The sequence below is a fragment of the Saimiri boliviensis genome, chromosome 3 (assembly GCF_048565385.1).
Source record: "Saimiri boliviensis isolate mSaiBol1 chromosome 3, mSaiBol1.pri, whole genome shotgun sequence".
Classification (NCBI taxonomy): domain Eukaryota; kingdom Metazoa; phylum Chordata; class Mammalia; order Primates; family Cebidae; genus Saimiri; species Saimiri boliviensis.
In genome coordinates, this window is record NC_133451.1 from 136,075,232 (window position 1) to 136,100,781 (window position 25,550).

A 25,550-nucleotide genomic window follows, 5' to 3' on the forward strand; every position below is an offset into this window, starting at 1 on the left:
AAGAGTGAGTACATTCAAGACTACTCAGAGTCAGGACTTGGTGACCAGAAGCATCAAAGAGTTCTCCATGAGTATGACAAAGAAAAGGAGAATGCAGGACAAGCTAGATTCAGAGGCGTGAGACGCATCCCAGAAAGAGTGGCAGGGAGCACCTTCCAAAGCAATGGGCCTCGAGGAGGGACGTGGCAGTGAGTCGAGCTGAGAACAGGCCTGCAATGGGGGCAGCGGGTGGAACAGGGAGGGAGAGCCAGCCAGAGCACACAGCAAAAGACTTGTCAAGAAATCCGAGGAAGAGCAAAGGACCACCTGGCTGCTTTCTGGTACAGAGGATCCCAGGGAGAGGAGGGTGGGACTCACCAGGAAACTGAAGAGTCACGTGGAGCTGCAATCAAGAGCACATCTCCGAGGGTAAACTGCCTAGTGTCAATCTCATGATTGATGACCAGCTGTGTAACCTTGGCCAAGTTACTGAGCCTCTCTGCCTCAGTTTCCTGAGTCAGTCTCAAAGCACTGTGAGGACTAAATCACCTAGCATCTCATCAGCCATTTACATGAGACTTAGTTATCATCATCATCACCACTGAGTTATTTGGTGGTTTTTGTTTTGTTCTGCTTTGTTTTTTGAGACAGGGTCTTGCTCTGTTGCTCAGGCTGGGGTGCAGTCATGCAATTGTGGTTCACTGCTGCCTCAACCTTCCAGGTTCAAGCAACCTCCCACCTCAGTTTCTTGAGTAGCTGACACTATAGGCAAGTGCCACCATGTCCAGCTATTTTTTTTTTTTCCTGTAGAGATGGGGTCTTGCTGTGTTGCCCAGGCTGGTCTTGAACTCCTGGGCTCAAGGAATTCTCCTGCCTCAGCTGAATTATTTGAACTATTTGAACTATTTTAGTGAAGTTTGCTGAGCTTTCTGAAAGAGGTGATGATTTAACAAATGGCAGCACGGAGAAAGATTTCCTAAGCTTTACTAAAAGCAAAGGAAGAAATCAAAGAAGAGAAATCACAACTTTACTGCACAAAGCCATTTTTAAAGCCACTGTGTATAAGTAAAATCAAATAAGCAATAATTTGAGTTTGCTTAGTCCCTTAGCAAACTGAGAAAAAACTCTGATACACAACATTTGATAAAGTTGATATCTTTAACACAGAAAGTGCTCTTACAGAGAATAAAAAGACACTAACAGTCAAAAGAAAAACTGGCAAAGGACATGACATACAAATTCGTTAAAGAAATATAAAAGCAAAAAAACCACAAAGAGCTCGTCCAAAATATTTCATCATAAAATAATGCTTTTGGGAAAGGTAAATCATAGACCACCTTGTGTCTCCTCTTTCCATTTTGGTTTCAGAAAACACAAATGTGTTTATGATGTATAAAGACTAAGAAATGGCTGGGGAAGCAGGATCCTGTTCACTGTGTCTGCTTCTGAAGTATGGAAGCAGAAGTAGGTTAGATATCTACCTCTTAATTTCTAGAATTTCTTTTCAGTGGTAGCATTTTGGATGGATTGTTTTTCAGCCTTCTACAAAAAAATGAAGGAAATTGCTCACCTTTCCCTGGTAAGAAAACCAAACCATGACTGCTCACCTATCACACTGACCAAGATTCTACAAACGATTGATACTGCACAGCGGAGAATGAAAGCAGCATGCTCAGATACGACATGTGAACAAAGCTGCACCAACTTTCTGGAAAGTAATCTGTCAGCACACATAGGAGTTTTACACAGTTTATAACCGTATTAGTCTATTTCATGTTGCTGATAAAGACACACCGAAGACTGGGCAATTTACAAAAGAAAGAGGTTTATTGAATTCACATTTCCATGTGGCCAGGGAGGCCTCACAATCATGGCAAAAGCTGAAAAGCACATCTCACGCGGATGACGGCAGACAAGAGAAGAGAGAATGTGCAGGGAAACCCCCGTTTCTACAACCATCGGATTTCATGAGACTTATTCACCATCACGAGAACAGCACGGGAAAGACCCACCCCATAATTCAACCACCTCCCATGACGTGGGAATTCTGGGAGTTATAATTCAAGATGAGATTTGGGTGGAGACACAGCCGAACCATATCAATACCCTTCCATTCTATTTCTTGACATCTATAACAAAGACTTACCAGATACACAGTAAGAGGAACAAAACTCTGTACTTACAAGTATGAAAGTAAAAAGCTGGAAACAATCTTAATGTCCAATGGCAGAAGAATGGTTTACATGATGGCACAGTTAAATGATGAAACGTTACGTCACCAATGAAAACAAAGCTCCCCATTTAATTTTTATGGAAAATTTAGTTATAATGTTATGACAAAGCTGCAGACAATAATAAGTTATTATCTTAACTATTTTAATAAAATAATAGCTTTTAAAAATCTGCATAGAAAAGAATACAAAAACATTAAAAGTGGTTTATTCTGGATAGATCTTTTCCTACCTTACTCTTTATGCTTCTATAATAATTATGAATTACTTTTCTAAGGAAAAAATACCTGCCTCAAGAAAGTAAAAAGCCAAGCTAAGTTTAAAATTTAGTTTGTGGATTTCAAACCTGGCTTCAACCTTCCTTGCCAATAAATCCAGAGAAATGTTCCACCTGTATTATATAGACAGATTTATATAATTTTGTAAGCTGCAAAATTAGGCTCTAAGAATGTGCAAGAAAAACAAACACTGAGCCCTGCACATGGGAATGTGTTTATTGAGAATGATTTTCACCAAATGAACAATGAAATGGAAACTATTAATACACTCAGAGGACTTTTAAAGAACAGTTCTACAAAACAAGGAGTGAGTCACAGGAACAGGAAAGAAATGACAAACCACTGCCCCCAAATCTGCACCAGAGAATCCACCTTGGTTGACTTGGTTGGACAACCTTGGGCCACAAAGTACAGCTGATGCCATCCACATCCCTCAGATGACGTGTCTGCTGTGAACTGGCTGCCACCATTAGGTGCAGATGTCTGTTCTACACAGGTTCACAGACCAAACAATGAAGGAGAGTCTTATATAACCACTAAGACAGCAAGAGCAGTCTTGAGCCCTAGGGATAGAGGTAAACGGCAAGACTCATGCCCTCAGGGATCTCACGGTAAAGACACACAGAGAAGAAAATACCTTGAAGAAATTAAGAACACTGCCATAACCAAGGGCACAGCTAAGGCTGGCACAGAGAGTCAGGAAGACTTCAGTGCGGGAGGAGAGTCTGAGATAGGCACTGGCACCCAAGCACGTGCCAGGTGGAGGCCAGTGGCAGCACTGTTATTCCTTAGGGCCATCTTGTACTGAGGAGACCTTGGGATAATCCATTCCAGCTTCCCCTCCCAGCACATAAGGGTGTGCATCTGGTGCGGTCAGTGCATGGAAGCATCAGCTTCTATTTCATTGCAGGGGAACAGGTAAGACTCCAAAGTCCATGTCAAAAGGATGTTAGGTTCAACTCCTAACTACTCATTCCCTCCTATCCCAAGTTCAATGACTTTTTATTTTATTTCTGCTCCTGAAAGTGTGCCCTACCTTCTAGGTCTAGCTTTTGGTATACTTGCTATACCTGCACCCTCAGCCAGTCTGCAAATTCAACACTGCCTCCTCCCCAAGGTCTGGATTCAGGGACCTTGTCTTTTCTCTGTGCACACCTCATAGGCTCCACATCTAACCTCCACATGGGTAACCCCAAATCTCAAGCTCCAGGCCTAACTTGCTGCAGAAGCTCTAACTCCCCACCTCCCCCTGTCTACTATACATCTCACTTCAAAGTCCAGCTACCTTCTCTGTTGGTATGATCATTATCACACCTATCACCTTCAGACTTACTGCCTGTCAGTACTTCGTAAGCGCTGCCATTCTAAAGCAATTCTCACATTAACCCACTTACTCCTCACAACTCTTTGAGGTAGGTATACTATTATCACCCTCATTTGCAGAAGGAGGAAAATGCAGTGTTAAGTAAGTAACCGAATATTATTGAATGAATACATGATGAGCTAGATTCAAACCTAGAAGAAGCCTGACTAAAGTCCATGCTCTTTACCATGATAACAACATTGCTTTGACAAACATAAAAATGAGCTCATCACATCCATCAGAATTCCCCATTCCAGTCACCCAGGCTTGGAACCTTGGAGCTATGTTTTGTAAATGGCCATGTAAAAAAATGACTCCCTCTCCGGCATGCATTTAGTGCTAAGAAGTCCTGATAGTTTTTCTCTTCTAAAATGTCTCTTTATCTACTTTCTTGTCCTTTACTCCTGCTCAAATGTAAGCCTTGATTACATCATATCTCCTCACAGAAAACAGCCTCTTTGTTAGAAAAGAGCTGGTATTCATTTATTCCCTCTTCAATCTCCAAACACTGACGATGATCTTCCAATAATGTCTTATATTCACATTCATTCAAGCATTTACTCAACTACGCTAGTTCTACGCAACAGCCATCCTGACAGTCTCTATAAAACTGAATTGAACAACATCTGTTTGTTACCTTCATTCAGGAAAATCACAGCCCACAGGTTGCTTTCAATTTGTTAACCACTGTCCACTCCCCCGCCCCGACCACCAATTCAATAGCTCCCCAAAATCTGCAGAAAGGTCCCAAAGTAGGAATCCTTGGGCCAAACTCTCCAAAACAACTTTTTGTTTGGACAAATGTGCTTTTAACAAATTTGATTCTGAAATTCCTTAGCAGGCAACAATTTTTCAGTTCTCTACAGACACCACTACCTTCCTATTGCTTTCACTCAGCCTGTGCCACCATTTGTGTTTCCCATCAAGACCTAGAAAAGAAAGTCTGAACTCTCAATCAGCATTCAGTGGCCTTCCAACCTAGGAGGACTCTGACCTCTCCCTTCCATTACTTTCCAACAGGTAGCTTCTTCACAGCCAGACGGCTCCCTAACTGCACCCAATTCTGGCTGCTCCATCAGCGGGGCTCAGTGTTGCCCGCTGCCCACCTTCCCTTCTCTGTTCTTCCACATGCTACCTGTACAAGTTTCTACCTCCTTCGGGAGCTTTCCATGGCACCACAGCCTACACAGGCTTTTCAATCTCTGAAATCCCCTCTATTATGAATCTTGGTGTTTGGTTACACAGAAACCTCTTCTTTCCAAACAGATGGTAAATTCATAGTTTGGACTGCTGGCAACATACTTATTCTGTATCATTTCCACTATATTTCAATCAAAAATTCATGTTTATTATGAAGTTTAAACAAAAGAGAAGAAAATAAAGAAGAAAAAAGAAATCATCCAAAATCCCACCAACCACTCAGAAATAACCAGGGTCTCCCATTAATTATTTCGCAAACCTTATTTGTGAGTATTTTTCTGAGCCCATATATGTGAAAGAATGGCAGTACAGATGATGGGAATAATTTATAATGCCAGGAATATATATAATTTTAAACTAAAAATGTAAGGCTCCATTTTATATGAATTTAATGTAAGAAAAATAAACTAAAGTAGAACTGAAGGAACTGCCAAGTTTTAAAGAATTATTTCTTCAATTCATGCTATGTTAACTCCTTAAGGATCCCTCTAAGGTTAAAAAAAATACTGTAAAAATATTTGCTTAAGTTATCACCCTTTTAAACTACATGTTTCATGTTTTCTTAGTACTGTCTCTTTGCTGAGAAAGATTAAAATTAAAATTTATTTTCACCTACCTCTCAATCCCACCGCCTGGTTTCTGCAGATTATATTACTATTTTTACTTGGTTAAAGTTTCAATTTTCCAATCTGTTCTGTGGTTAAAATTGCCAACTTTTTAGTCTTCGTTCTGGATATAAAATGAATTGAAGCCTCAACAAGAGACCTTTATTATGCCTTCTTCCATCCTGAGTGTTCATTTGTACTTCTACCTTGCTTAGCTAAATTTCATTAACTTGATTTTACAAGAACAGCTTATGATTTCATTTGTATTTAAGGACGTCTGTCTGTTACCTTTGCACTTGAGCATTAACTTGGCTGGACACAATATTCTTTGTTTACATTTCCATTCTCTCAATGATACCACTCCACTGTTTGCTGAGATTAGATGTTCCTACTGAAAAGTCTGAGGCAAGCTTAAGTTTGTACTTCTCAATTTTCCTGTCTTTGCACAACTCTTTATATTTAAAGTGCAATTAATTTAATTAAGTACCTACATCCATTATGATGCATCAATTTTTCCTGTTGTATACATTGTTCCCTCTTGATCTATAAATTTACTTCTTCCCTTATATCAGAAGAATTTTCTTCTATTATATCATGAATACTTTTCTCATCTTTTAGAGAGAAGAAGATAATAGATACAGGGACAAAGACAGACAAAAAGCAATACAACTCAGCAAGAGTATGCCCTAAAATACAAATGTTCAGTAATAACTGGATAGAAGAAACATATTAGTCAAGTTCTACTCTTCCATCGTTACCTAGAAATTACCCATTTGCTTAAAAATAGATTCTCTTCAGAGTAAAAACTATCTGATTTCTCTAAAAATTACTGTAGTAACATCTATATAATTAGAAGATAAGTAAAATTCTCTGAACACACACATCAAACTCACCAGTTATCAGTATGGATTCAAATGCAGTGAAACATATGAAATATACATGTTCACTTAATACACAATCCTAAAAATGAGTTTTGTTCTTTTCAATAGGCAAGAAAAAAATACAGACCTCCACGAAAGGTATGTCCTGTTTCTCAGAACACATGTCTTCTCTAGATGTTTTGTGAATCTTCTTTTCTGAAGAAGGCTTTGTGTCCACCTTTTTCAAAGTTTCACAATGATCTACTTCATTCTTGACAGGTACTTGCTGGTTATTCCCTTGAATAAACAAATACAATTCAATTTCTAGCTAATAGTTTCCACTCACATTCCCCATGTTCTTTCTTACACCAAACATCTCATTTGACTTCATTGGAGTTCAACTTAGCGTTGTTTTTTAACATCCATGATGCTCTAGAAATATATTTCATTCATAGATGAAAGTATACTTACATTAAGAGTCCTACAAAAAGTCAAGGAAAAAGGTGGCAGGGGGGACACCAATATTCACAGCATTATTATTCATAATAACCAAAAAATGGGAAAATGCCAAGTGTCCATTGACGGATAAGTAGATAAACAAAATATAGTATATACATACAACAGAACACCATTCAGAGTGACTCACTGCACAACAATGTGAAATACTTAAGACTACTAAACTGTACAGTTAAGATGGTCACAGCTGGGTGCAGTGGCTCATGCCTGTAATCCCAGCACTCTGGGAGGCCTAGGCAGGTAGATCATGAGGTCAGAAGATTGAAACCATCCTGGCCAACAGGGTGAAACCCTGTCTCTACTAAAACAGAAAAAATTAGCTGGGACTGGTGGCACGCACCTATAGTCCCAGCTACTCAGGAGGCTGAGACAGGGGACTCACTTGAACCCGGGAGCCGGAGGTTGCAGTGAGCCAAGATCACACCACTGCACTCCAGCCTGGCAACAGAGCAAGACTCTGTCTCAAAAAACAAAAAACAAACAAACAAAAAAAAAAAGAAAGTCAAGATGTTTTTTCCAAAAAAGGAATGAAATTCTGGCACATGCTACAACAGGATAAACCTTGAACACATATGCTAACTGAACTTAGCAAGATATGAAAGGACAAATGTGTTATGATTCCACCCATGAGGGAACTAGAGTAATCAAATTCAGAGAGACAGAAAGTAGACTGGTGGTTACCAGGGGCTGGAGAAAGAAGGCAATAAGTATTTATTATTTAATGGGTACAGATTTACTGCCTGAGATGACTAAAAGTTCTGGAAATAGAAATGGATAGTGGTGATGGTTGCATAACAATGTGAATGTACTTAATGCCACTGAATTTTATAATTTAAAATTGTTAAAATGATAAGTTTTATGTGATGTATATTTTATATACACGTATTTTTAAGCTGGCAAAGAAGGAAAGAAGGATAAGGACTTGGATTCTGGTCATGACACCCACTAATTAGTTTCACAGTCAAAGTTAAGTCTCATAAGCGGCCCGTGCCTTAGTTTTCTTATTTATAAAGTGAACACAGCCCCACCTTCCTTGTCTCCCCTGTTTGACAATTATAAAGATGAAAACGGAACAGATATAAATGTAAAACGTCCCCACCAAAGGACACACGAACTGTTCACGGAAGGTCCTCCTGCTACAGTGAATGCCTGCCCTGCCCCTAGGAAGCAGCCAATCGGCAGAGGAGCCAACAGCTGGTTCATCAGATGGCAAAAGTGGGTGCTGGGAGGAACCGTTTCTGGAATTTTTTTTTTTCCATTTTTCTTTTAAGTGATTTCATGAGTGTGCTTCTTCTATCTCTTACCCCACAACAAAAGCAAATCAATTTCAACCCCACAATAACCGGCCTGTTTGCTAATTTCAAACGATGTATTTCAGTACCTTCTTCTTTTTTGTTAAACTGAGAATCCCTAATCATACCTTTGAAATCTGAGAAGTTTAGATGACCATGGGGCAGGGTAAATATTTCCCAGCACAGCAGGCTGCAGGCTCTGGTGGATGAACACCTAACCAGATTACCAGCAGAGGGGCCAATCCAGCCCCACTACGGGGATTGGGGCAGGGCAGGTCTCTCACCCACAGAAGGAAAGGAGCAGTCAAGTCCTCTCTGATTCTGAAAATCTGAGGCTACAAATTAAACTCACTCAAAGCAAGATACACAAATTTTTCAAATAACACTTACTAGGTAAACATACTTTTATTTAGTTAACAGAAAATTATATAAATATTATGTAACCATAAAAATGACAGGCAAGCAAATGGCACACACCTTGTAAAGTAATGCAGGTTTTTATGGTTTAAGTACAACTATGACGTACTAGGTCTTATACCGTCAGAAAAAGGGGCTCTATCTCAAAATTAAGGTTATACTCTCCAAATGTCACAAAATGAATACAGAAAATTAATCTTTTGGCCAGACTCATTACATAAAATAAAGCATCATGCCATGTTTTTAATGCTTTTGGCTGTGACGGAAATACAAGGGCCAAAGTCATATCCAGAGACAAAGCTGATCACTATCAACTGCTTCCTTTAATAACCAGGAATAACTTCAACAGTTGAGTTAGTGAAGAGTCTGAATCAAAGGCTACTAAGCCTATTTCCCAGGAATTTCTGTCCCCTGTAGGATAGCCAACTCTTTGTCTAGAGGGTTTAGATCACTCTCATTTAGGGGACTGTGGGACACAACTTTCAGATCCCTTTCAAACCTGTGCATTTCTGAACTAAGAGCATCTAACAGCAGCCCTGTGGAATCACCATTACCCTCCATTTCCTACCTTGTCAAAATTAAAAGTCATTCTTTAGCAGACATCACCTTTGAAATTTAACTCCTTCTAAAACACAAATTGACGGTTAGACTTCCACAAAGGAAAACATCGAGCACCGTGAAACAGTGAAGCAGACATCCAAAAGCAAGGCAGGAGGGTCCAAACCGGAAAAAGAAAGCACAAGCAGAATCTCTCTTTGGATTCTGGAAGCCTTAAGTGTGAACTACAATACATATATATGCCTCAAAAAATAGATGCCATTACTCTCCTGGTGTCCTAATTTGCGAGAAAATGAATTTCCTTAAGTTTTCTTCAGGCCAACAACATAGCACTAGAAGTATCAGTCATCAAAGTTTCTTAGGAAGGGTAAGAATTTAACAGCCGGTACAAAACCATCCCCGAAAAGTCATAACGCACAGACTTTTAGAAAATTAGAAATGCCTTCCGTGGGGCCAAGACTCAGGACAAGCAGTAAAATGAATGTTAATAACAAGTTCTGCAGTGACTCTGAGAAATTCTAACATGAATGTATTCAAGAACATGGGATACTGAATACATACATCATTTACAAATGGCGTCAGTCCACGTGATGTGGGTTGGCTCTGGGTCCCACCCAGATCTCATGCTGAAGGGGGCATCCTCCATGCTGCAGGAGGAGCCTGGTGGGAGTGACTGGATCACGGCGGCGGACTTTCCCCAGGCTATTCTCACGATAGTGAGAGAGTTCTCACAAGATTCAGTTGTTTAAAAAAGTGTGTAGCACTTCCCCCTTCGCTCTCTTCCTCCTGCTCCCACCACAAAAGATGTGCTTGCTTCCCCTTCACTCTTCCGCCATAACTGTGTTTCCTGAGGTCTCACCAGAAGCAGAAGCCTGTACAGCCCACAGAACCGTGAGCCAATTAAGCCTCTTTTTAAATTATCCAGTCTCGGGTACTTCTTTACGGCAGTGAAAGAACAGCCTAATACTTCCCCATGACCTCACTGAGTAAGAGTGTTTGTGCCACAGTTAAAAATCAAAAACAAATGGAAGAAACACTAATAATAATAAAGGGGGAAGGAGAAGACTTTGGGAGGCGACTGTGTTAATGCCCCCATGGTGGTAATCGTTTCATGGTATACACTTATTCCCAAACTCATCAAGATGCATCCATTAAGTAGGTACGGCTTTATAGTTCAGTAATTCCTCAAAAAAGAGGTTAAAATAAAATACAAACAAATGGAAGAACAAGAAACAAGTGATCTCCTCGGTAACCTGCTTAAAGTTGCACTGTCTCAAATCTAATCACAATCACATGGTCTATTCTGAACAAACCATTAAATCTTCATTTCAAGTTATTATTATCTATAAGTAAGAACTTTTTTTTTTAATTTCTGCAAATATGAGTAAGTTCAGAAAGTTGAGGTATCTAATTCAGTGAAAACTTTCAGGTACTGTTAAGCTCAAAGCTTAAGGTATTCTCACATTTAACTATATCTTTACATTATTACAGGTCGAAAGCCGTGAAATAATTTGTTCACTATTTCTCTTTGGTAGTGCTGAGGCCAACCACAGCTTGTCTTTAGCCATAATTCTAAATCTACATTATTCTGATCAGTGAAAATGGTTATGAACATTTAAAAAGAGTATATTCACAAGATGATTTACATCACACATAAAGTCCCACTCTTGTCCGATGACCATGAGGTTCTGGAACATGTAACAAAGGTTTGACAAGTTTGACTTATTTTATAGTTGTTTGACAAGCTGATGCCAAGAAAAAAGTGTAGAAAAACAGAGCCTTAAAGAATGTCAACAGACTATTTCTACTGGGAATTTTAATGTATTATTTACTATAGGCCTCTCTGAAGCAGGCAGGGGAAATGGAGTAGAAAAGGGATAGACACATTTCTTTTTCATTTTTTGTTTTTGTTTTTATTTTTAAGACAGGGTCTCCCTCATTGCCCAGGCTGGAGTGCAGTGGCACAATCATGGCTCACTGCAGCCTTGACCTTCTGGGCTCAAGTGATTCTCTCACCTCAGCCTCCCAAGTAGCTGGGACCACAGGCCTATGCCCATGTACCACCAATCTGGCTAATTTTTTATTTTTTATTTTTATTTTATTTTTTTTAAGATAGAGTTTTACCATGTTGCCCAGACTGGTTTGAAATTCCTGGGCTCAACTGATCTGCCCACCTCGGCTTCCCAAATAAGATACATTTTCTGTTACTTACAAAATATTCTGTTTCTCAAAGACAAGTATGTAGTCAGAACCATTAATATACACCCTAGAACATTTTCTTCTTACATAATAAGCCACACCTTGGTGAGGCAAAAGGCCTCAGAATAGAAGAAGGCAGATTCTTCACGTGGCTCCAGGAGTTCTGACAGGTTAGGAGAATCACTTACGGTATTCTTAAGAGGCAGGTCTGTCCCTGCCTTTCCCTTTTCCCCTTTGAAGGCAACCTTATGACTAGAATGGTTTCTAAAGGCCATTTGTATACTTTGGGAGAAATGGCTTAAATGTGGCAAACACACTGAGTGACTGGAAGTTCCCATTTTGCTGGAATCCTAAGCAGAATCCTGCCAGTCAACAGGAAACAACGTGACTGGTTCTTAGGATTCTCAGCTATTAAGTGGCTTAAGCCCAGTCCAAAGACAAAGCTATTAGCACAATTCTACCAAAAAAATACAGATTCTAGAAAAGATCTTACAGTAGAAACAACATGCATTTCACAACGTGAAATACTTTTCAAAACTAGCAAAGAACTAATGCTCAAAGCTGGAAGTAAAACCTTGAAGGTTCTTACATATACGGTTTTCTCATTCTCAAGCATTCTTTGCACTTGTGACTTACTTGTCAATTACATGCATGTTTACCATCTGCCAAGTTATTGCAATGTTTTCCTCTGAAATTCAACAGAACCCCAAACCCTTAGTGTGACTAAAAAACTCCAAACCTTCCCTTCAGACTATAATTATCTTTCCCTAGATTTCTCAGTCCTTTCTTATTAATATTTTAAATTCTTGAATTTTAAATTGTACATGGATAGCAGGCAATTTATTCACTTTTTAACATATTTGATATTTTCCTAGAACAGTGTTGTGAACATAAAACAATCAGAACAAAACACATGTCAATGAATGAACTTCCCTGGGAGGAATTTCCTGCTAACACATTACTTCTGTAGACAAGTACAGGACCACGAATTAACATCTCTGAATTTGCTAGTCTGAACATGGTGGAAAGCAAAAGTTCTTTCCTCAGCTCTTATTTGATCTTATCAATAATCACTCTGCTGCCACTTAACATGCTGCTGATCCAGCCGATTTTTTTTTTTTTTAATTTTGGCAGTGAGAGATTTGTTGCCCTTTAAAACATTATAAGCATACTAGTAATCCATACAGGAAGGAAAGATTCTGGGCAGGTTTACCATCTAGAATGATACAGGCAAACCCCATGTTTCCAGACTCACATATTAAATTTACTCATGCTTATTAAAGTATTATTACCTAACAATCTTGGCTCAGCTACTGGCATTGAACATCAAGCACTGGACAGGAGGATCCTGAGTAAGAATTCAAATCCTTTGACCTATTCTGACACTACATTTCTCATCCATGCCTTCATATTTCAACTGCTTTAAAGTACTAAGATGTAGAAGGTCCCCCCTTACCCATCTACCACAATGCCATGGGCATTGCATCTTGCAGGCACATGTCTCTGTGGGCACAAGGGATCACAGAAGAAGCACTTCTGGGAGAATGCCCTCAAACAACTCTAATTTCAAGTGTGTGCAAAGTCATCCTTTGTTAAAGACTGTGCTCAAGCCTAAAAGACTCACAAAACGGGAAGAGTCCAAAGGACTCACTCCATAATTTCACCCTTTCACAAATGTTTTGTATTCCAGGCCCCAGAGAGTGTCTGGGAGAGAAACAGAGTAAGACACCCAATCATCTCCTCATAATACATCCACAGACAAGGTATGCCATGGTTTGATTTGAAGATCTGGTTAGCTGCACTACCAGGGGGCATACTCACACACCAGGTGGAAGAGACACAGGGCACAGTGTCAACCCTGCAGAAATCAGTCCACCTCAGGCATACGGACCACTCCCAGGGGAAACCGCACAAACGAGCTGCATGAGGTGCACCAAGAATGCACGTGTGCAGCTGCCTACACCGTGTTTCCCTCAGAGGACTCCAACTTTCTTTTAAATTAGAAATGTCCTTTTATAGAACATTTAAAATTCAGCTCAGGAGTTTAACCAAATGCACAAAGCTCATCAGGAGTAGTCAATCCATAACATCTCTGTACCTCTTCTCCAATATCAAGAAGTGAAAAACATGAAGTTATATATAGATGCTTCAAATAAGACAAAAGGCAACTGAGTTTTCGAGATTAACAAGTGTCAACAATCTGACTATAGGCTGGGTGTGCTGGCTCACATTTGTCAGCCCAGCATTTGAGGAGGTCAAGGCAGGCAGATTGCTTTAGCTCACACTGGCCAACATGGTGAAACCCCCCACCTCTACGAAAACAAAAATACAAAAATTAGTCAGGCATGGTGGCATGCGCCCATAGTCCCAGCTACTTGGGAGGCTGTGGTAGAGGATGGCTTGAGCCTGGGAGGTGGAGGCTGCAGTGAGCCAAGATTGCCCCACTGCACTCCAGCCTGGGTGATAGAGCCAGACCTTATCTCAAACAAAACAAAACAAATCTGCCAAAACAAATCTGCCTAAACAAGTACGGAAATGTGCATATTAAAATGGTCAGGATGAACAAAGAAAAGAAAATAAATAAGCGCAGGCCCTAAGGCTAGATAGAGGCCAAAGGGATTAAAGCAAAATGACAATTCTCTACGGAGGCCATCCTCCTAGTCTACTGTGCCTTGCATTTCCGTTAATCATTTTTGCTACATGAGAACATCTGTCTTCTTTTAACCAAGAAACACAATTAGAGAAGAACCAGGGCCAGGAAACCTGAGATAGTGGCAGCTGTTAAATAAAATAGCTGAAGTTTTATTCAGTCAGAAACATCTCATGGGCTGATTAATTTTTGCAAGTAGTCTGAAGATCTGAGTTTTAAAAAAGTAATTAGGGCCAGGCTCGATGGTTCACGCCTGTATCCCAGCACTTTGGGAGGCTGAGATGAATGGATTACTTGAGGTCAGAGTTTGAGCCCAGCCTGGCCAACATGGTAAAACCCCATCTCTACCAAAAAATACAAAAATTAGCTGGGCATGGTGGCACTTGCCTATAATCCCAGCTACTCAGAAGACTGAGGCGGGAGAATCATTTGAACTCAGGAGGCAGAGGTTACAGTGAGCCAAGATCACACCACTGCACTCCAGCCTGGGAGACAGAGCAAGACTCCATGTCAATCAATCAATAAAATTAGAAAAAGATGTCCATGTCCTCCCAAAAAGAAAATATGATATGAATAGTTCTCTAAACTTAAGTACTAAAACTTAAACCTCTTAGTCATATTTTTAAAATGTGGTATCTTGTCTTGAACTTTTCATTTTATGTCTTTTTTTTAACATTTAAACCTTTGCTAAAACTAAAAAACTCAGCATCCACAATTAAAACTAACAGTCAGAGGTGAGTACGAATTCCACTAAAAACAGACTGGGGACAAACAGGAGAGAATTATCAAAGGGGATGAAAAGATTACCATTATTTTTTCTGGAAATTTCTGGCAAGTCTGCCTGGTGGTACTGAGGTGAGTTTCTTGGCAAATGGTTTTCAGGTAGCTTCTTGGAGGTCTTCAGTGGACAGAGCTCCTGTTCCTTGAACTCGGCTGTGTTCTCTGAAGTTTTAATGTCAGTTTCCTTAGGAAACATACATGTTTGTATTCCCTCCTTCATATTACATTGTGAAGAAGGATTATTGAAAACAATTGTGTTTTTCAGTGTGTTGTCTTCTTTATTCAGTAAGTTTTTGGGAAGGGCTAAATTCTTCTGTAGGTTGACATTTATGCCACTTGCATATTTGAGGTTGATCCAGTTCTCACCCATGGCATCAGTGCAAATGTCCTCTTTAGCAGCAGACAGTGAGCTGCCCAGGGGCGGAGTCTGTTTTTCCTCAGTAGTCGTGCTGGTGCTGCTGGCCGCAGCTGTGCTGGTTTTGTGTTTACTGTAATACACTGAGCATTTGTGCTTCTTCTGAGAATGACCATAGGTGGCTGGGCTCCTCTTCGCAGCATTCTGGATCCTGCTTTGGGGAGTGTTCACTGGAAGGCAGTTCTTCCCCCTGCCTTTATCGGAGGGGCCATATGTATCGAGAAAGTTCTTGCAATTGCTTCTGAATTTAAGAAGAAAAACATTTAGCATTAAGGCAAACCAAATCAAACTCTACTTCTGTGTTTCCACATCCATGAGAAAAGGGTAGCAATCAGTACTGAGTGGATTAGAAAGTTCTACCTTCCCTTCTTCTAAAGCTCCAGGAGTTTTCTGCCAATGAGAATACACATCAACTAAGTCCTCACATGGATACTATCTCATAATGACTTAAAGAAAATTTCATGAAAACAAAATGTGGAATCAAAATTTATATTTACTTAAAATTAAATCAGAAATGAGTAATGTCAAAGGTGAGAAACCACCCCCACTCCCAACCATGCTATAAGAATTCTTACTTGTAAGAATGGGAGCTGATTACATCCATAGGACCATTGCTTTGCTGGGAAGAGGAGCTAGCATTTTGCCTCTGTCTCGTTTTCATGAATTCCATGAGAATGTACTGTGCTTGTTGGAAGGCTATTAAAATCACACCCAACAGGGACAAACTGAGGAAGAAAGCAACAAGGTTCACTACTGCATGGTTCTGACTGGCATTCAAAAGACCAGTTTCATTACAGAAGAATGGGGAATGATTTACGAGAAACATCTGAAGATGCAGTATTAAAATTCCCTAAGATTTATGATATCATAATTTTCGATGTTCCTTAGAGATTTAAAAAAACACATACACACGTTTCCAAAATTGTGCATATTTATAAGCTTGACATGACAATTCCATTTTTATCAAACCATTCAAACAGGGTCATGCTAGTCTTCTCAAATCATCACTGCATGAGCTAACACAAGTAATTAATGTTCATATTATCCACCATGACTGCCTATGAACACACTATATATGGAACAGAACTGTCTCATACTTCTATGTCTGATGACTTTCTTACAATAAGTTTACTATAACCTTAAAGTGTACCAGCGAATATTTCATGTATGTCACAGTTCTCAAAGCATATAACAATTCCACCCAATTCACATACTTTGACTACACTTGGGCAGTTTGCATTTTCATGCAACTTGCCTGGATGAGTTCTCTACTCAGTGAGAGGAGAACAAGAGAGACAGTAGTAGTTTACCTGACGAAGAAGACCGTGAGCCTCCAAAATGATTCCTCCCAGCTGGGTCCTGGAACCACATCTGCACACAAGGGCAACAGGTGATGAGGGAGAGTCACATTGAGAGTGAAGCGAAATTCTAGGTCTGCTGCGGTTATGAGAGTTAGATCCCGAATTACCCAGGAAGAGGTAAAGTCTGGAGTGAATCTGAAAATAAGAGAGTCATCTTTATTAACTTCTAATCGTTTTAATTTTAGCCACAAGGCAAAATAATGACAACACGTCTTACTTCTACAAAAGAAATATTTACATAAAAACAACGTAAGACATTTTTACATCTTACGTAACACACTGTTAAGAGCACCACAAAACTGATACCAAGTTAAAGCCTGATGCTTACACAATGCTGATATCGCGGGATGCGTTTGGGTCCAGGGAAAACTGACGACAATCCAGCACTTCGAATCCGTACCCTTGGCAATTATACCCATTAATTTTCAGAGACAAAACAGTTACAGGAAGAGGTCCAATATTCTCAACTTTAAAGCTCTTTGTAATAGATAAAATTTGCTTGCTATCTTTCAGTTCTAATGGGGAACCAAAAAAAAGATATTTAACATATGTGAACTATAAGATTTATTTAAAATAATTTATTGAATCAATATTTATTGAGCAAACCAACCATGATCTATATTACTAAAATGTGAAAAAAAATCCAACATAAACTCAAAGTATGATTTTTATCTAATTTCCAGAACAACTATAGATTCCATTCTAGGATACCACAGAGATACTTAAATAGGCAAGATTTTTCTTAAGTGAAATGCTCTACCAAGATATAAAAAGTAACCAAAATCTCTTCTTTGGTCCTTTACTTATTAAAGGTTAAAGTTAAAAGTTTGTTCTTCTCAAAAGTCAAATAGTTCGATTTACTACAAGCCACCATATGCCCCATGCTCTGTACTTTTCACTCACACTGAACCAGGCACCAATTAAGAGCATGTTCAAGTGCTTCTGTGTAAATCCATCACAGCTGCTAGAAACGCAGTTCAAACATGTGCCATCCTACTACGAAGAAGCAATACTTGCAAATAAACAAGAACACATTTTATACTGGGTTTGAAAAAAGAAAGGTTATGACAATTTTTAAATATCCTTGTGAATTATCACATATAAGGACTAATATTTTATCTGTTCTACAGGTTTTTTTTTTTTTTTTTTTTTTTTTTAGAGACAGGGTCTCATTCTGTTGCCCAGACTGAAGTGTAGTGTGTAGTGGTGAGATCGTAGCTCACTGCAGCTTTGAACTTTTGGACTCCAGCAATCCCCTGACCTCAGCCTCCCAAGTAGCTAGGACTACAGGTACATGCCACCACAGCAAGGTAATAGTTTAATTTTGTGTAGAGATGGGGTCTCACTGTGTTGAGCAGGCTGGCCTTGAACTCCTGGGGTCAAGTAATCCTCCAACCTCAGAAAACTAAAGTGCTGGGATTACAGGCATGAGCTATAACAACAGGTCTGGTTCTATAGTTTTTATATTACTTAATTCTATCATTCAAAGTCATCTCTAAATTACTGAATGAATAAATGGGAAAACAAATACCCTAAAGAAGAATTCTGAATGTAAAATTACTAACAAATCTTTTCTTTTCTTTTTTTGGAGACAGAGTCTTGCTCTGTCACCCAGGCTGGAGTGCAGTGTTACGATATCAGCTCACTGCAGTCTTCACCTTCCAGGTTCAAGCAATTCTCCAGCCTCAGTCTCCCAAGTAGCTGGGATTACAGGCATGTGCCACCACGCCCAGCTAATTGTGTATTTTTAGTAGAAACAGCGTTTCACCATGTTAAACAGGCTGGTCTCGAACCCCTGGTCTCAAGTGATCTGCCCACTTCAGCCTTCCTAAGTGCTGGGATTACAGGCATGAGCCACCAGGCCTGGCAACTAATAAATCTTTTCAAATTCAGTGCTCATTTAGCATAGTTTTCTAAAACAACAACAAAAACTATTCAGCCATTAAAATAGTCCTACAAATTATCCAATGGTTTCACCAACCAGGTTTCTCTGTAGAAAACATAGTTACACTAAAATGCTTTCTCTGTTTTTATAAAATTAAAAATAGTAATAGGAAAATAAGACAGAATTTACCAAAAGCATTTTACATTGACTATTTATATCTGTTTCAGCTCCTGAGGAAGTTGCTGAAACTAATATAAGTGGTTTAAGGCATTTCATTTAAACACATGCATAATTTAAAAGTTTTCTAGTGCATGTAAATATATTTTAAAATCTGTACTGTCTGATACAGTAGCCATTAGACACATGCAGCTATTTAAACTTAATTAAAATAAATTTTAAATTAACTTCATCAGTCACACCAGTTATTTTTATTTTTGGTTTTGTTTTTATCTGAGACAGGTCTCACTTTGTCGCCCAGGCCGGAGTACAGTGGCATACTCATAGCTCACTGCAGCCTGGATCTCTTGGACTCAATCCTCCCACCTCAGTCTCCTCATTGGGACTACAGGAATATGCCATGATGCCATGCTAATTTTCTCTTATTCTTAGTAGAGATGAAGTCTTGCTTTGTTGCCCAGGCTGGTCTCAAATTCCTGAGCTCAAGAGATCCTTCCACCCTGGACTCCCAAAGTGTTGGGATTACAGGCGTGAGCCACCACACCCAGCAACTAGTTAATACTTAAAGACTTCTTTTTTTTTTTCTTTTTTGTGACAAAGTCCTGCTCTTATAGCTCAGGCTGGAGTGCACTGGTGTGACCTTGGCTCACTGCAACCTCTGCCTCCCAGGTTCAAGCGATTCTCCTGCCTCAGCCTCCCAAGTAGCTGGGATTACAGGCATGTGACACCATGCCTGGCTAATTTTTGTAATTGTAGTAGAGACAGGGTTTCACCACATTGGCCAGGCTGGTCTTGAACTCCTAACCTCAGGTGATTTGTCCGCCTCAGCCTCCCAAAGTGCTGGGATTATAGGCGTAAGCCACCATGCCTGACTATTTTTAAAGACTTCTTAACCACATGTGACTAGTGGCTACTGTCTTAGATGACACAGATACAGAATATTTTCATCATCACAAAAAGTGCTATTGGTTAGCACACTTTTAATCTTTTCTCCACCATTTCAGTGATTTTCTGTGATTAGGTAACTGACAGCCGAATTAACTGCTTCACATATTTATTTTAAATAGTTAACACTACTCTGATAATTTAGCAATTACACAATCTTTTTTCCCTCTATATCTTTTTTGTTTGTTTGTTTTAGAGAAGGGGGTCTTGCTATGTTGCTCAGGTTGGCCTCAAACTCCTGAGCTCAAGTGATTCTCTCAACTTAACCTCTTGAGAGGCTGGGATTCCAGGTGCTGGTATGGTTTGGATCTGTGTCCCCACCAAAATATCATGTTCAATTGTAATCCCCAATGTTGGAGGTGGGACCTGATGGGAGGTCACTGGATCATGGAGGGTGGTTTCTCATGGTTTAGCACCATCCCCTGTCCCAATGCTGTCTTTGTGATAGTGAGTTACCATGAGATCTGGTTGTTTAAAAGTGTGTGGGACCTCCTCCCCTCTCGTGCTCCTGCTCTAGCCATGTAAGATGTGCCTACTTTCCCTTCATCTGGTGTCATAATTGTAAATTTCCTGAGACTTCCCTAGAAGCTGAGCAGATGCCAGCATCATGCTTCCTGTACAGCCTGCAGAACCATGAGCCAATTAAACCTCTTTTGCTCATAAATTACCCAGTCTCAGGAAATTTCTTTATAGCAATAAGAGAACAGACTAATAAAGGCCTGCACCACCATCTAGCTTAAGTCTATTGTCTAAATTGAGTTAAATATCTAAAGACACCACTCTAATCCAGAGGTAACAGCCTCTATATGCTCAAATGTTTACCTAATTATTTGCATCAATGCAATTAATTTACTATAAATTTTTAGAATTTAGAATTTAAAATTTTTAAATTTTAGAATTTAAAATTTAGAATTTATAGAACCCTTTCACTCTCAGCTTTAATGCCAACCTCCCCTGTCAGAGCGCCACGCCTATGAACTCACGTCTACGGCAATCCATCAGCGTGGACTCGGGCACCTTAAATCGGAGTGAGCCTCCTGCACCAGGAAGTCTTCCACCCACTTTCAATAACTCTCTCGCTCCAAATCCTTCCACACCAATCATGTCGATAACAGTCAAGTTATTCCTGTAGTGAAAGGAGATGCAAATAAAAACACATTACCATGGAGTCACAAGGGGCAAAGCACGTGAATTTAAATATTCCAAGTTAGCAAGAACATTTTTAAACTTTTTTGAAGTAAAAAAGAAAATCAATTTAAATAATGTGGCATCGTCTTCCATCTCACAGAATAAGGCTGCAGCCACAGGCAAGGGAAGCCACCACTGCCAAGTACCCGAGTGAGCTGACTGCAGCAAGATTGCACAAACAATGATGACCTCCTTCTAAACACAGCCCACACACGTAGCCCCATATATTTTTCTAATAACTAGGAACCAGGGTAGTGATCAGACATTCAAGAGAAAAAAAAAGCTGAAGAAATAAAGTGGGGGACACAGGCAAACACAAATACATTTAGACAAAATGATGAAATGTATTTACAGAGTCAGTTAAGGTATTTTTATAGTAATTGTAAGAAATTCTGCCCTAGGGATGATTCTAGAAATAAAATTCTACTGTTTCTTTTGAAGTGAAGATTTAAAATTTCACCCCATAAATAATATGTATCTAGTCAGGTTTTTATTAGTCAAATAGTAATTCAAACTAGCATGCGTCTTTTCATTAACTGAAGTTCCAGGGCAAAAAGGTGGAAATAATTTTTATTTTTTTAAATTTTTATTTATTTACTTATGAGACAGGATCTTGCTCTATCACCCAGGCTGGAGTGTAGCAGCAAGATTATGGCTCACTGTAGCCTCAACTTCCCAGGGTCATGCAATTCTCCTAACTCAGCCTTCCAAGTCGCTGGGACCACAGGCAAGCATCACTATGCCCATTTAATACTTTGTATTTTTGTAGAGGTGAGGTTTCACCACATTGCCCAGGCTGATCTCAAATTCCTGAGCTCAAATGATCTGACTGCCTCAGCCCCCCAAAGTGCTAGGATTACAGGCATAAGCCACTATACCTGGCCTGGAAATAATTTTTAAATGATGCAAGTTGGAGTGACGGCCACTCCTCATAATGTAAATATTATAGAATAGAATTCATTTTATTTTTGTAATTATATAGAATACATTGAAATATCTTTACATCTTTAAAGGATTAAAAAGCTTTTATTAACCATTTAAAAACCTTTAAGTGATGGGGCATTATTTACAGAACTGAAACTATCGAAAGTATATTAACTTCTACGAAAAATTTAGACTTTCAAGTCTGAGACAGTTCAACCTGGATGAAATAAAGTTTGTCTAGGACCTTAGTTCTTCAATGAAGAGTCAGTTTAAATGAAACACTAAGTCAAAAAAAAGAGAATTTAAAAACAAAACAAAAAAATGAATGAAGAAACAGAAAAAAAGAAACTCTTACAGGGCATTAAGTATCTTTAGTTAAAATGCTTAATGAATAAACTCAAGAACTTTAACATAATTTTTTCTTAGTATCATTAATTTGCCCAAGAACAAACTTACATATTAAAGAAAATCCTGAATAATAAATTTTTTGCCAGGTGATCTGATACTACAAGTTTTTAAAAAAATAACTCAAATGTGGCGGGGCACAGTGGCTCACGCCTGTAATCCCAGCACTTTGGGAGGCCAAAGTAGGCAGATCATGAGGTCAAGAGATTGAGACCAACCTTGCCAACAGGGTGAAACCCCGTCTCTACTAAAAATACGAAAATTAGCCAGGTTACTCAGGAGGCTGAGGCAAGAGAATCGCCTGAACCCGGGAGGTGGGGGTTACAGTAAGCCAAGATCACGCCACTGCACTCCAGTCTGGGTGACAGAGTGAGACTCCATCTCAAAAAAACAAAACAAAACCCTCAAATGTCATTTATTAAAAATTAAACTTGTGTTAGACTTCTCACTAATGCAGAGCCTCAACATACATCTGTATTTACTGTAAATTAAAGACTCTCAAGACTACCTAAAGATGAAAATGATTTAAAAATAAAACACATTTAGCATGTTTAAATCAGTTAGCAGTAACTCATTTCAAAGGAAGAAAAGGAATAAAAAGAGCCAATCAGCTCAATGAAACACCTTTTCTGTTGTACATTGGACTACTGAGAATTCCAGCAGCAAAAAGAGATGAAAGTGATATGTGTGTCAAATACTAAAGACTGAAAATATCTACCGCAGCGCTTTAGGATGCTAAGGACAGAGGAGCAGATCTATGTGTGAGAGTGTGTTCTGCCTTTTGGGACAGCACTGAACGAGGTGCTGTGTGAACAGCACTACCCCTCCTGGAGACATGTGTGCATACTCCCTATTGGACCCTATTGGAGAAGAGAGGAGACTAGGGCCCTGGAGGTTACATGTCAAGCCTCCAGTGACCTCTCTCTCAGCTCCAATCTCTTCCTACCATGCAACACAGCCTTAATCCTGAAGGTCTGATTGAGAAGCAAATGTCAACTATCAGCCAAAGAGATTTACACAGACGAGTCAACGAGAAAGAAACATTCTCCAACAGGAACACACCTACCGGATTAGTATGAGTGAGGTAACTTTTCCATAGTCAGCGGGTGTGAAAACTACGCCAACCCTTTTCATTTCCAAAGGCTGCAAATGTAAGTGGAGGATGCCAAACCTGGATTCCTTGGAATGCATACCCTGCAAATTAATAACAAATTCAAAGAAACAATGTCATACTCCTAGAGAGCAGGCTTCCATGGTTAGTAAGTGCATCCCAGAGTTTAAACATGATTGCTTTTCTTTTAATGTCCAGATTTGACCATACTGATCAACATGTTTGAACTTGCTGATCCTGAAAGTTCACTCCAATAAACAGCTTCTGAGCCATAACTAAGAAATACAGGCAGAGGCTACAGGACAACCTGACAAAGATGCTGGAAGGGGATTTGCTTCCTTCCATCCTGGTTTGGATGGAAGTTGGGGCTAGTTTTTTCTACACGAAGATGCTTTAAATATAAAACATCAGTCAGAAAACAGACCCCACAAGCTCTGCTTGAATGCTAAAGCAATCTGACAAGACCACCCACCCACCACTGGACAACCCAAAGATCTCTTCATATAAATTCTTTATATTGAATTTAAGTTTATATAGAAATCATCTTTTTTATATTTCGTATCTCCAGTCAGAAGAAACATTTTGATTCATTCACATCTTCCTCTATTTTCTCCAAGATATCTTTTTTCTGCATAAAACTTGCGCTCTAAATTTAGTATCCAAGATTTACTTCTTTTCATCTTTGTGATAAGTGGACTTTCCCTCTTTCCACTGCTTTTTCTAGCTCGATCTCACTAAAAAAAATGCATAATTTCTTAGAGATCTTATATAATCTGAAGAACCTTATTTTCCTTTTCTATGTTTTTACTTTTTAAATTTATCTTTCCATTATTGCTAGTGTTACCCATGCCATATGAAAAAAAGAAATAGTAATAGTATTTGATTATTTGACTCATTTTCATTATAATTATGTACTCTATGAAGGAAGAAACTCTGCTTTACACAAATAATATGAATGCTGAATTTAAAAGCTGCTGACTTTTGATATTAAATTATAGTAAAAACAGCACCTCTATTAAATGGTTCTCATATGGCAGGCACTGAAATTTTTAGAGTATATAAAAAATTCCAATGTTCTTAACCGAAGAAACTATATTATATCTAAAAGCAAATCAACAAAATCAAAATGCAAGAAGCCTTTCTTTACAGGATGAAGAATTCTAATAACAATTTTGAGTTAAATTTTAATTCAGCGGGGCACTTTGGGAGGCCGAGGCGGGTGGATCACTAGACCATCCTGGTCAACATCGTGAAATCCCGTCTCTACTAAAAATACAAAAAATTAGCTGGGCATGGTGGCGCTTGCCTGTAATCCCAGCTGCTCAGGAGGCCGAGGCAGGAGAATTGCCTGAACCCAGGAGGCGCAGGTTGCAGTGAGCCGAGATCGCACCATGCACTCCAGCCTGGGTAGCAAGAGCGAAACGCCGTCTCAAAAAAAAAAAAAAAAAAAAAATTTAATTCAGTGTTTTCAAGGCACTAATATTAACTATTTCTTTCATCAATGTAATAAATTAAGAATAGTTATAATTTCCCTTATCCCAAAATGCATACTATTTCTTGGGGAAAATAATCAGTTGTAGATAAAAGCTATTTCCAAATGAGTTGCATCATTTGTTCACATCTAAATAGAATATTTAGATAATATAAATGGGCATTATTTTTGGAATTTCAAGCTATACATATTTCAATACCAGTGAGGCAAGATATCACTTAGTATTTTGGACTAATTATTTTGAATAGCCTTGAAGATCTCCTGGTGGAGAAAACGAGAGGGAGAGAAACCGGCAGGCTCACTAACAAGAGTAAGATCACAGCTGGGTAAAAGGCTTCACACCCCCCCCACCCCCCATTGCTGCCTCATGCTTAAGAAATGAGAGTCTGCTGGTAATGGGTTATCTGGGTCTTAATCCTTCTGTAACTGAAATTAATCTAGAGCCAACAGTATATTTTTGAAAGGACAAAGATAAAGAAGAAAACACCCAAGGCGCTTAAATATGTGTGCGTAGTAAAAATAGAGTTATCTGCATATGTGAGTTTATAAGTGTATGTGTGTATTTTTTGTCAACAGATGCTCCACTTCTGAACTGATCTCAAACACAGAATACCTGTAAGGCCAACACTCAGCTATGCGCAAACAGCCACCGAATGACTGAGTGGAAACTGAGAAGTAAGGCTGCCAAGGCCCCAGGCAAACAGCATCCTCACCACATG

General features: G+C 39.2%; 1 protein-coding gene across 6 annotated transcripts in view; it reads right to left on the minus strand.

Moving 5' to 3' along the window:
* TMEM131L (transmembrane 131 like) overlaps positions 1-25,550 on the minus strand; it is a 177,217-nt gene that overhangs the window by 19,435 nt on the left and 132,232 nt on the right. For all 6 annotated transcript variants that reach the window (XM_039479164.2, XM_039479163.2, XM_074396807.1 and 3 more), the window contains 7 exons: positions 23,295-23,422; positions 20,695-20,837; positions 17,033-17,219; positions 16,654-16,839; positions 15,919-16,068; positions 14,956-15,584; positions 6,665-6,813 (listed from right to left, as the gene is read on the minus strand). In XM_039479164.2, the coding sequence (XP_039335098.1) occupies positions 6,665-6,813; positions 14,956-15,584; positions 15,919-16,068; positions 16,654-16,839; positions 17,033-17,219; positions 20,695-20,837; positions 23,295-23,422 (1,572 nt within the window). The remainder of the gene's footprint in view (positions 1-6,664; positions 6,814-14,955; positions 15,585-15,918; positions 16,069-16,653; positions 16,840-17,032; positions 17,220-20,694; positions 20,838-23,294; positions 23,423-25,550) is intronic.